The 12,542-nt window shown below is 52.2% G+C and overlaps 1 protein-coding gene across 6 annotated transcripts; it reads right to left on the reverse strand.

Annotated features, from left to right (window-relative positions):
- Positions 1 to 6,377: 6,377 nt before the first annotated feature.
- LOC118156934 (centromere protein M-like) lies at positions 6,378 to 12,542 on the reverse strand. Of its 6 annotated transcripts, none has more exons than XM_035311177.1 (7): positions 12,420 to 12,542; positions 12,003 to 12,082; positions 10,732 to 10,830; positions 9,646 to 9,725; positions 8,519 to 8,610; positions 7,555 to 7,686; positions 6,378 to 6,848 (listed from the first exon to the last, which is right to left on the reverse strand). In XM_035311177.1, exons 1-6 carry the CDS (start codon positions 12,474 to 12,476, stop codon positions 7,561 to 7,563), a joined length of 534 nt encoding a protein of 177 aa, XP_035167068.1. In that variant the 5' UTR covers positions 12,477 to 12,542; the 3' UTR covers positions 6,378 to 6,848; positions 7,555 to 7,560. The 6 variants fall into 6 exon arrangements, with proteins under 6 accessions (XP_035167068.1, XP_035167064.1, XP_035167067.1 ...); XM_035311173.1 differs by having other exon boundaries at positions 6,378 to 6,896; XM_035311176.1 differs by having other exon boundaries at positions 6,381 to 6,848; positions 7,536 to 7,686.

Raw genomic sequence — 12,542 nt, forward strand, 5'->3', positions numbered from 1 at the left:
GCCCCAGACACGCAGGAGGGGGGCTGCCCATGGCTGGGATCGTCCCGCCAGCCCCACGGAGAGCCCACGGGCAGCACGGGCAGCACGGGCAGCACGCACAGCCCGGGAAGCAAAGGCAGGCCCTTGTCCCACACGGGGGGAACAGGTCCCACGTGAGCGGTTCCTCCAGCCTCACGGTGGGTGAAGTGACTCACACGTGCGAGCAGCGCTGGCTGCATCAGAAAATATCCACCGAAAGTTCACCTTGTGCTTCTGTGTGCCGGAAACCCAGAGACGTGTTGATCGCAGAGGTTGCAAGGTGTTTATCTGGCAGACCTGCCCACTTCGGGATGAGCCTCTAGCACGATGCACCAGGCAACCCTTGGCAATGAAAACTGTGCTGCGGGGAGGTTTGGGCTGGAGCTGACCCCGCAGCAGCTCTGAACAGCAGGGGAGGGGGCCCAAGAGCCAGACCCACTGAGGGTCACGTCTGCCCTGCATCCTTGGCCCAGCAGCAAGGGGCACGGAGCTGGTCTGGAAGCCAAAGCTGAGCTGAGCAGCCCAGATTGAATTTTGCATAGCACTTACTTGTGGCCAGCTACTTGCGGGAGCTGCAAGCTCACGCACGGGAAGAGTTCGGTGAATGCATTTGACTAGCAGATCACCCTGGGAAAAGAAGCGTGCTCTCACAAATGATTCCAAACCAGAAGAAATGATGTTTGCCCAGGGAACTGATTTGCTGGCAGGGCGCATCAGGGTCCTGCCACACACGGACACTTACCTTTGGGTACCTGCCAGGATGGCCTCCCAGACCCCTGCCAGCATCTTTGCTTTTGGCTGCTGCCCCATAACCCGTGAGCTGCCGAGCCGGTGCAGCACGGCGGCGTTGGCTGCGGGCTGCGGGACGGTCGCATGCCAAACTCAAGCTGGTTTCAGCCCCACAGCACTGCCACGGGCTGCTGCGCTGTGAGAGGAGCGAGCCGCACGTGTTGGGGCATGAGCCCGGGATGAGAGGCAGGGAAGCGAGTGGCTGCCACACCAAAACGGGCCCCGCAGCAGCGAGCTCGTCGCCGCTGCACGACCGGCCGTGAGGCTGTGGCTGACAGCATCCCCTGTCCTCCCTCTCCAGATAGCAGCACAAGCACCCGGCTGCCTTTCATGGTTCTGCGCTCGTATCTTGTGCTCCCCAGCCGAGCCAGTACCCCCAGCAAGAGAGGGATCTATTGCCACAGGGTGCAGGCTTATAGGAACCATGCAGCCATACAGCATCCCTCCCTAAAATGCAGAGGATGAGGACAGATACAGCTTTTTAGCCCTCTAATCATCTTGTCTCTGAGCTAGATAACCAGGACTGTAAATCCCCGGTGATAATCGCAGACACCATGCCTGCAAGCTCTCCCCCGGACCATTCATTTCGCTTGATGATGCTTTAAAGAGACATCTAATGAGGATAATCTGATTCAAATCCCCTCTGCTTTTGGGTAAGCAGAGCAATTTAGTCCCCCTCAAACTCCTTCTTCCCCCATGGCTCTCTTCATTTCCCCTTCTCATATGAATCACGCTGGGGTTTCCTTTGCTCTTTGCATTACTGTTTTGATTCTTTGATATGACCACCGCAATCAGCATTCACTCTGTTTGGAACCTAATTAGCATGAAATCAGATTCACTTTTTACTCACATCCTCCTGGCGCTACGATGCTGGCCAGTGCCTCGGCTCCCACTTTGGGCGCAGGAACATCGCAGCCCGCTTACGAACCTCCCTCCGTACCTGATTAGATCAGGAGCACTCAGAGGAGAGCCGCGCGCTCAGCCCGGCAATCGAGCCGAGCTTTGGGAAGGGGGGAAGGTCTCAATCACGCTCAGCTTTCAGCGCAGAGCAGATGGCGAACGCACCGACTCCATAATTTATAGGACACCATCACTATGCATTAGCCCCATGCAGAGGCTGAGCTAAGCCAACCCGCACGGGGAGCAGCCTGGCGCAGGTGAGAGCCCACGTGCAGCGGGGCCGGGGGAAGCGCGAGCCTCACGCGCAGCCCAGAGCAGGGGCCGTGACGCCCCGGAGGGGTCACCCCGACCAGGAGTAACGCTGCGCAGCCCACCAACCCGTCTCCAAAGTAGGTCAGCATTACGCAACAGCTGCACACAAGCAGCTCCGCTCCGTTTCCCCGGGAGCAGGAAACAGGAGGGAGAACTGCTCAGGGTGGGCACGTCAGGTTACAACACGGGAGCCAGGGGATGGAAAAGATTAAGACAGAGCACCAGGTAGTAAAAATGCTCCCTGCAAAGCGAGGCGAAGGCTGCCAGTACGCTCATCCAGGGGAACACCACGCTGTTCCCAGAGCTTCCCCAGCTCTGAAGCCTTTGATCCGCTGTTCAGTGCAGCAGCAAGAGGCCCCGAGTCGTGGGACGGGCGAGGATCAGTTAGGCAACGCTGGCACACGGCTGCAAAGAGAGGTCCTCGGCTGCGGCAAGAGCCACAGGTAGTTACAGTCGGAGCCCAGCTGAACGCAGCGCAGGCTCCACATCTGTCAGCTCTGCGCGAGTTAGAAATGGGAACAAGGCAGGGGAAAACAACCGTGTGTGTTCGTGCTGGGGCGATGCCAACACTGCTGTGACATCGGGGCAAGCGGCCAGCACAAAGGGTGGAGAGAGCTGTGAGCCGGCCGCTGCCAGTAATGATGGCATCTCACAGGTCCCCCAGCCTCGGTCAGCACCTGAGGGCATGGAAGGGAAAGGAAAATACACCAAACTGCCAGAAATCGGGGGGAACCTCTGCGGTGCGTTCAGCAATCTGGGCTTTTTAGGCACTGCCAGTGCTCACCACAACGCTTCTGCCTGGCTCCTGCGCACAACGCGGTGCTTCAGCTCCCCAGGCACAGCTCGCTGCGGCACAGAGGTGACAGTGGGAGGATGCGGAGGACAGAGGACACAGCAGCCCCCGCACCAGAGCAGGGGCCCCGTTTCCCAAGGGGAGGTGGCTTCTCGCTTTGTTTTCGTCCTCACCCCACCTCAGTGCTCCTTCCTGTGACGTGCAGAGCCCCCGGGGCTCTTGTGCCCAGCTCGCAGCTGCACCTGGGCCGGCGGTGGGGAGGCGCACGTATGTAAAGCATGGGCTCTTTCACACACCGCTGACTTCCCCCTGCCAAGGACACGGCGAGGCAGGGGGACATCCACAGCTCCTTCCAGGGCTGCTTGCAGGGCTAGACGTGTCACACAAGCCCCTCGTGATGCAGTGAGCCTGAGGGGGACCACAGCACCGTGGCATGTGGCAGCTCCTCCTGCAGCCCGCGTGCCACGAGCCCCCTAAATCCCTGCATCCCATCGCTCCGGCTCATCACATCCAAGCTGGCCCGAGGGGATCCGTCCTGCTTAGCATCTCCGCGCCGTATTAATATTTAACGGTGAGAGAGAGCCAGAGACTTTGATTTCTCCCCCAGCCAGCTCAAGGACAACTCGGCTGCGCGGGGAATTTCAGTGCTTCAGAAGGTGGGTTTGCCCCAGTTCGCAACAAAACTCAACCCTGTTGCAAGGCCCTGCGAGAAGAAAGGGAGCCCGGTGTCAGCCTCTCTGCTGCAGAGGCAGGTGGCAAGCGGCACAGACACAGCCGAGCTCAGCAGGGTCCCACCAAGCCCCCCTCTGCCTTCCCCCAGAGCTGCGGCAAACACCAACCTCAGCTTATCAGGAGAGCCCTGATCTGGATTTGTAACCCCAAGGACACCAAAACACGGTGCCAATGTCAACTCTCTGCCATCGTGGAGGGCACAGCTCCTGCTTTACGGGCAGCGCCAGCAAGGCACAGTGATTTTTAACACACGTGCCCAGAGCCATGCAAGAAATCACAACCACGGAGACAAAGCGAGCCCGGCGTTTCTGCTCCGGCTCTGGGCTGTGCCAGCCCTTGCTTTCTGTTGCGTACAAATCACTCCCCAGCAGTGAAGGACAGCTGGTCACCAAACAGGGAGGAAACGGAGACCACCCGCCCTGCAGGGGACATGGCCGGGGGCATGGGCCTGCCCAGGGAGACAGAAGAGCGGGGACACTCAGGTTCAGCCAGAGCAAATATTAGGGGTGGCCTTGAGTCTAGATCTCTACCACCAGTTCCAAGGTTTGGAGGGCGGGCAAATCACCAGGGCTGGGTTTATCTCTGATCGCTGTTGCAGGACAGAGATAATTTACTCCAGGCCCCGTATCAGCACATGGGCTCTCCCCAGTAGTACAGACCGGGCACAGCACGTGTCCTGCTGCACCTACAAGTTGGTCTGATTTAACTGCTGATTTAACTGCAAAGCTGGCAAGAAAAGCTTCTCTTGGAAAACCTGGGCTAACAGAGAGCTATAATCCAGACAGATAATGCTAACCATGCTGAGTTGTGCTGAAATCTCTTAGCACCTCCATAAGCAGCTTGGCTAGCATGGTAGGGACACAAAATCTTCCTCCTGTGGGTCGTGCTGCTGTATCAGGAGAGCCCCCGTTAGTTTCACTCAGCTCCACCAGCTCAGAAGCACTGCCTCACCAAAGCTTCCTTCAGTGCTACTGGTATAAGTCCTACTGTACTAATTAAACCGCTTTCACACTAATTTTGCTGATGCACAGCTGACAAACAAAAACATCCACAAATTGAAGTAGTCAAACCAGCAAAGCTGAGTACTTTTGCCACAGAGAGAGGGGGATTTCTTTTAGTACATCTCCAAACAGATTGGGAACTGAGGCACAGAGAGATGAAGAGAAAAAAACTCCAAAATATTTCTGTTAGTTTAGATTTTAGCCAGCTGGACAAGGTCTTTCGTGCTGTTCAAACACAACAGAACCCAAGTGACTAGCCTTAATTCAACTTCAGGCCCTCTATGTGCCTGATCACGGTCCAAACACACTTTCACAAGACCTTTATCAAACATTAATGCTGGCTACCCCATCTAGATCAAAGGTATCCTCAGCTGCCTCATCTGCTCTGCTTTGTTATGTCCTGTCTAAACTAATAGCTGACAGTTCCTAGAGGTATTTACACAGTTGTAGCTGTAGCTTTAGATGTGTCCCAACTACTTTCGGTTGTAAAACATGATGGACCTGAGACACAGTGTCATATTCTTAGATACGCTCCGCTTCCCCTGCCAGTTCTATTAAAGACTTTCTCCTAAGAGTAGGAAAAATATTTGCCCCAAGGTGAAGCGAGATGTTGCTCTTAAGGAACTAGCTTTTATTTTGTACCAGCTAGGATTCAGCCACCTGTGGGCAGCACAAACAGCATCTTTCTCCTTTAGAAGAGGTAGAAGGAGAAAAATTCTGTATCTAACACAGCGATGGAAAACAACCCACTACGTTTGAAGGTGCTGGACAGTAGCGCACGGGGGTTGTGTTCTGGGCGAACCAAAGAAAGTTTCATTTTCACCAGTTCAGAAAGCACAGCCAGAGAAATTACTCCTGAGGCTGAGCCCAGCAGTTATCAGAGGCAACCGGAGCGCGGCCTAGGTGGCGGAAGTCTCCCTGCCCTACAGCGGTTGCAGAGGACACCAAGGACTCGTTCACTTTTCGTTCTGTGCCGCAGGCCTCCCTCCCCTCCCCCAGGCTGCACCTGCACGTCGAGAGCGAATCGAAACCAGTCTATTCTGAACCACGGTCTCATTTTATTTTCAGGGACCCAAAGTGAGAGCGAGGCCGAGCCGGCACAGCCAACGGAGAAACCGGTCTGCCGGCGCCATTGCCCCTCCGGGGGCGAGGTCCTGGCGAGCAGCAGCGCAGTGCTAGGCCCCGTCCTTCCTACGTGGCCATGAGTGTTTGCACATCTTTCTCCGCTGGGTTTCAGCCAGAGTCCGTCCCTTTTGGACTCTGTAACACAGCTGACTGGTTCGGCTCCTTTGTTCCAGCCGACAACCAACGTTGCGTGTCCTCTGAGCAAGGAGACAGGCTCTGTGCCTTGCTGGGCTGTCTTCGCAAGGACTGCCAACACTCACAGCTGACAAAGCCCGCAGTGCTGCTTTCTGCTCACGGGCAGATGTCAGAAACAGGCTCAGCAGAACAGCACACGCAGTCAGAGCTCTGCACCTAGGGACATTAAAGCAGACTAGCAGGGATTCAATAAATGATACCAAAGGGGAGCTTAGCAGATTCTCTCAAGACTTCATTTCTACCTGGCATGCAATTTTGGGTAAACAACATCCCAGTATTTCAAGAAACACGGTATTCTGGCAGGTAGTTCAATTCAGTTCACGGGAAGGATCAAATTTGGAAAGCTTTTGCCACCACCACGTGGCCAGAACGGTGACTGCAGCCCAGCAAGTAACAACTAAACAACATGCAAAATGCCAGCAGGGGCCAGTTTCACTGCCAGGGCAGGCTGGGAGAACACGTTCGTAGGTTTTAGAGCACATACCACACACCTAAACAAAAAACATACTAAGAGCTTTTAAATATTACACATTTTATTAACTTAGAACTTAAACAATCACTATGGACTGACAGTAAGAATAAGGCATGAGTCACTGCTGATGGGAACCTATTCGTTAAGGGACTATACACGGTATAAGCCCAGTTTCCAAGCCAACACCGTATGTTTTCAGGATGTTGCTATAGTCCAGTTTGCTGTGTTTCATCTCTGGCCAGCCCCAGAGTGCAGAGCCTCAGCCCTAGGGATGCTGGAGGGACAAGTGCAGTCCTGCAGCTCTCTGGAGCTCTTTACCTCGGGAGAAAGATCTGATTTCCACTGGAAGCTGTACGTTTCTCCTTCAGTGGCACGCCTGTCAGGGCTGTAACACAAAGTACTGCTATACTCTGAGTTACAACCCTCCTCATTTGTTGACTCGGAGGTTAGACCTCTCTGGAGAACTGCTCCTCGGTTTGCAGGGACTGACTTGCAGCAGAACAGTCCACAGCTGTCCAAATCACGTTATCCTGGGCTTAAGAGACAGAGCCTTTTTTCTCTAAAGATATAAAAGAAAGCTAAAGTGCTAGATTATCTTCTTTAGTCCCTTCCTCCCCAATTATGTACCAGGCACGGAAATGCTGAGCCCTTCACTGGGCAGATGCTCACACAGCTGGATCATTAACTGCCAACTGCAGTATCTAGAAGCTGCAGGACAGCCTTCCTCACCCTTTTATTCTCTTGGTGGGGAAACAAAATCTGGCACTGAGGTTTTGCATCACTCCCAAGTACTGTATTCCAATTGCAAGGAAGCAGAAGCCTGCTGCCTCACCTCTAGTACTTCTGGTCTACTGGAACTAAGATATTCAGCCATGACACAGAGCATTTGGGATAGTGGGCTGTTATTTTTGATATTCTCTCACTAAAACGTGTAGCTCCTGGCCACTGGCTAATGGGTGAAATTTAAACTTCAACGTGAAATGGGACTCAGATGTAGTAACAGTTAGAGATCCCCAATTCAAACTATCTTCCCTCCCCACCTATACCTTATCCACTCAACAGGAATCAAACTTTTTTGACAGGCTAGCAACTACAAACAGCTCTGCAAGGGTGTAATAAGTCAGGCAAGAAAGCTTCCTAATGTGATTCCAACAACAGCAGCAGCTTGAATGCCTGGAAGTAAAGAAAAGTGATGAACCTGTACAAATTCTCACAACAAGACACTAGTCATCAGCAGAGCTCCTCATCAGCGAGCCAAAAGTCAGGGCAGAAACTCCTGGTACGTGACCAGCACAGATCTGTAACATCCGGAGAAGCCGTTGAGCAGTGGTAGCTCGTATCGTTTCCAACTGGAAACAAAATGGAGAAATTATTTAATCAATGTCAGAAAAAGAAAAGCACTGCTTAGCTGTGATAAAGAACTGTAACCAGAGCTAAGTCTGGTTCAGAGCTCTGTATAAAGAGGACACCCATGAGATCAATTTACTCCCCAAACGTTAGAAGAGGTGCAGTGTTCTGCCAGCTGAAAACCCTAAGAAAGTTTCAAGTGCCCAAACTCACTAGTTCTGATTGGCTGAGAAAGGGGGGGGGGGGCAAGCAGAGAAACTGCCAAAGGCACAAATATTATCTGCTGATAGGGAAGCGGTCCCTGAGGATGGAATGATGCTTAAATGGAAAAGTAAGATGTGCCTCTGCTCAATGCCAAACTCTCCTGCCAGCTTTTTCTGGTTACCTGCTTGGTCTGAAGAGTAGCATATCAGACTGCAAAACAGCCTGGAAGCAACAAAGCCCCGCTAACAGAAGCATTGTGCAGGAAAGTAAAAAAATAAAATAAAAATCACAGAGCAAACAGCTCAGGGGCTCCCAGGAAGAGAAAACGCTTCAAGGAACAAGTGTACCAAGGCTTTGCGTATCAGATAAGTTTCTCATAAACTTAGACCTGGTTTTCTGAGGCTTTGAAGTGGCATGGGAAGGTGCAGAAAATCTAGAAGACCCACATCAAGGACAGTCGGCCTCCTGTACCTTTTGAACCTGTTCTTGTAAAAAGAGTCTGGTCTCTGATGCTACCTCCGTGTGACAACAGCATACCTAGATGTATTTATTGCCGATGTAACGGTGTTACTAAAGAGCAGAGAGCAGTGGAATTCCCAAATCCCTTCCGACACCAAACAGGCATCTCACCTCCAGCTCGCATAACAGCACAGGACTGCAGTAGATGTCTCTCAGTTTCCAGATGGCATTCATCTCTATGCTGCAGTTATTCACCCTGCCAACTACGGAAAAAGTTTTTCTGCATTACTAGCCACATAATCATCATTCAGTGAAGAGAAGTACCAAGATATTCTGCATCTGCAAAATGATCCCCAGCTCATTTTGAGAGCATCGTAGAAGGTAAGGCACCAGTGAGCAGTACAAACAGAATGGTACAAGATGTGCGGTGGAATTAGCACAGAAGTCTTTCATAACACCGACAGCAGGAATAGTATCGCCACATTACTGGGTGCTGTACTGTTAGCATTTGGGATAAGGGACCCATCAGCACACGATCAGCAGGAGCAGAACCTTCCACTCGTTAATCAGAAGCCCTCCTGGGGTATCGCAGGGTGTTCATTTCTCCAAGGACTTCCCTCTGTCAGGAGAGCCATAGCACAAGACAACACCGAGGTTCTTCCCCACCCCCAATTTAGGCCTCCTGACCCCCAAATTCCAGGGACACAGCACCTCTGTTCCGACACCGAGCAGGATGGGATGGCCCCTCCAGCTCCCCCACGCTGAAGCAGGGAAGTGATGCAGGAAAGCATCCTCTTCCCTCAGGAGACAGAGAGAAATATTAGAGACACAATGGGGCCAGACAGCACACAGCAGGGATACCAGTCTTGTATTAAAACTATACTTAATAGTTTAGTAGCTCATCCATTTAGAATCATTTTATTGCCACAGGATCATATGCTCCTCACTGCTACTTTGAGACTACCATTAAGACTGATCTGCAAGAGCAGGCAGAACAGACTTCTGCAGTGGCACAGAAAAAAATAATAACAGGATTCATATTCGGGAGTGAGGGACAGACAAGAGAGTTCTGATTGGAAAATCAAAATGTGGAGGTCAAGTGAGCACGAGAGGATAGAGCCATATTTTAGCTAAGAAAACAAGAACAGGTAGATGAGCTCAGATTTGATTTAAACAAAGCTTTGATAAAGCCACTGGCCACCGTTGTTTTGTTTCATATTTAGCCACTGCCTTATTTTAAGGAAAGCAATAGTGAGCTGTGCTGCTCAGAGAAGGGAGAGGGCAGATGCCATACGTACCCCCGGTGACAAGGAAGCATACTTTGCCCAGGAAGAAGCTGGCATCTACATAAGCTAGCGAAGCTTCAACGTTCTTCAAGCTGTCAGAAAAGCACAGACAATCCAGTTGGACAGGGAGGTAAAACCAGCACAGCACAAGGACAAAGGGAATAACGTTCAGAAGCGCAGCTGGAAAACCAACGATGTTAACACCTGCCCATCTGAGAGCCGGCAGAACCACGCTTTATGTTAAAAGCATGGCATCAGAGACCTCTGAAATACCCGCAGCTGTTAAATAATCCATAAAATATCTTTTCTACCCGAGACTCAACAGTAAGACTTTGGTTCGAACAGTGCCCTCCAAGGTTTGTGGGCACTAAGCATCCAAACTCATTAGCATCCAACGAGACTTCAGTACTACTTAGGCTCTTTCAGCAAAGGCAACCCACACATTTCTGCAGCACCATCTGTGCTGTAAGGATGCAGCTGGGCCTGTCATTTTGGTAAATGAGAGTCCAGGATCATCAGTCAAAAGTTAAGTAAGTAAGAAAATGCTGACTTCTGTGCCCAAGCAAGTCTTTACTTACGGCCTGGGAACACAAAATCATTTCTACAAAGATGAGCATGAGATGAGAGAGAGATCAATCCATGCAGACCTTTCTCTTCTGCCTGGGGACTTGTGCAGTGCTGCTGCCACTTGGCCAGTGCAGTGGGAACACAGGCACAGCATGGGCTGGTTATTAGGTGGCACTGCCCAGTATGTTTTAGCTGCCAGCATACTACAGAACTTTAAAATTAGAAATGATGGCAGGGATGTAGAGACAGCATCTTTCCAAAGCTCAGTTCAGATCGCCCCCTGTCCTGGAAGGAATTCTGGCTGCTCTGCTACAGCACAAGATGCACATCACTGGGCAGAGCAGTTCAATCCTAGTCCACTGCTAGAGGAAAAAAAACAAAACACTACATGCATCACCAAGCTCTTCTACCACAACAAGTCTTGGGTTTAAAATCCCATGATTCTGACACACACACAAAAAAAAGTAGGTTTAGGCATCAATCCAAGAAGGACTATCAGCTTCCCCTCTCAATTCTTTGCCCTCCTTTTACCTGTATTTACTCTGGATGTCGATAATAAATACAATCAGATCTATCCTGGGCCGAAGGTGATCCCTCTCTGCAGGTAAGGGGAGGGATGTTGCAAGGTGGCTGAAAGATAACAAAATTTGCCAGGTCAACCAAATAGCTTGGCAAGGGAGCATCCACATAACCACAACCACGTTGCCGCTGCTGTTCACCATATAGCATAACTAGCTGGCTTCCTGCTGACGTGAAGTTCCTAGGCACCAAGGAGACACAGAGATTCTTCAAGTTAGATTCTCACCTCTTAACCCTATTCATAGCTTCTGGCAGCCGTGGACTTGCTAATCTCAGATATTTATAATGGGAGGCTTAATAGAGCGTAACAAAACTCAAAAAAAGTCTCCCCACAGAGGCACGTGACAGTCAGCACATTTTGTTGTTAACAGACCTTTCAAACAAAGTGAGCCCCAGTGCTTTACCTGTGTATTTTGCTAGACAGTTTCAGTTAAAGTGTGTCAACGCTTGCACGTGCACAGCCAGCTTAGGTGCCCTCCTACACAGCAATGCCACCACCATGCAGCTGTGGCAAGAACTATGGGGTTTGGTGTCTCTTCCACTGGGAGGGCGAAAGGCATCTGTAGCACGTGTCTGGGCTTTCCATGGGGAAGAATGCTGTCAATATCATGTTTTTGGAAGACCACCCAAAATATGAATCAGAAGTGAACGCTTCTTTCTGTGTGGCTTGTAGTTTGGTCTGCCAGTTTACGAATAAAGGTGCTTTGTTTCGGGGGAGTGAGGAAGGTACCAGCGGACAGAAACCTTCTGAAACTAATGGAAGCCACGAGCAAGATATGCTCTAACACCAACATGCTTAGAAATTTAAGGAGAAGCTGTGGCAAGGCGAAAGTACCAGGTTTCATTGTCTGAAAAACAAAAAAAGCTGCACGGTTTGGATTTCTGTATTTAAACCAACATCACTAGGTGACGTCTCCAGACATGTGAAGGCTTTTTTTTTTTGCTTCCCCAGCAGGAAGAGACATATAAACCTGCGATTCTTCTCCCAGGCAGGCCTGCCAGACGAGACACGTTCCTTTGTGATGTGCATAACCCCAAAGCACCCCAAAAACCGGGCAGGGCCGCATCTCCTGCTGCGTTACACCAGCTTGTATGTACCGGCTCCTGTGCCCCTGAAGCTCCCAGGGGCAGCCAGCCAGTTAGGGCACTCCGTGGCTCAGCAGAGGCTGGGGGACAAGCGGACAGAAGCGTGTGGTTAGTTAATTAAGGCTACGAGCACTCACATGCTGATCTTGAACTCCTTCTGCTCCCGCAGGATGGCCTCCGCCAGCCGCTGCTGCGCGCTCCCGTCCGCGCCCACCAGCTGCGGGCGGCAGGCGGCGCGCTCAGGGGCGGCCCCGCCCACCGTCCCGCCAAGGGGGGCGTGGCCTCATTTGCATACTGCCGCGGCGCGGCCTATCGCGGCTCGGGGGGTGTGGCCAGAGGGTGGTGGGCGTGGCCATCGGGGATAGGGGCGGGGCCAGCGCGACCGTTGGCGCTGTGGTGGGGGGGGGCAGGGACGAGAGGGGAGGCGGGGATGGGACCGGGATTAGGGTTCGGACTGGGGCTGGGATTGGGGCTGGGATTGGGGCTGGGATTGGGGCTGGGATTAGGGGTTGGGGGACTGGGGGATTGGGGATGAGGGGCCGGGGCAGCCCTACCAGCAAGGTGGCGGAGTTGAGCGCCGGCAGCTTGTCGAAGGGCCGCACCGCCGCCATCCCGCGCCGCCGTTCGAAAGAGGCCGCGCGGCCCGCCCCCCGGTGACGTCACGTGTGGGGGCGTGG

The sequence above is a fragment of the Oxyura jamaicensis genome (assembly GCF_011077185.1).
Source record: "Oxyura jamaicensis isolate SHBP4307 breed ruddy duck chromosome 1 unlocalized genomic scaffold, BPBGC_Ojam_1.0 oxy1_random_OJ106551, whole genome shotgun sequence".
Taxonomy (NCBI): Eukaryota; Metazoa; Chordata; class Aves; order Anseriformes; family Anatidae; genus Oxyura; species Oxyura jamaicensis.

Bases quoted from the DNA above. Each gene is read 5' to 3' on its own strand.
- LOC118156934 (XM_035311177.1), bottom strand. From the start codon at position 12,476: ATGGCGGCGGTGCGGCCCTTCGACAAGCTGCCGGCGCTCAACTCCGCC. The intron at 9,726-10,731 runs GTAAAAGGAGGG...CTTTTCTGACAG, and splicing joins GACATCCAGAGTAAATACAG to CTTGAAGAACGTTGAAGCTT. The intron at 8,611-9,645 runs GTACGTATGGCA...CTTTTTCCGTAG, and splicing joins ATGCTTCCTTGTCACCGGGG to TTGGCAGGGTGAATAACTGC.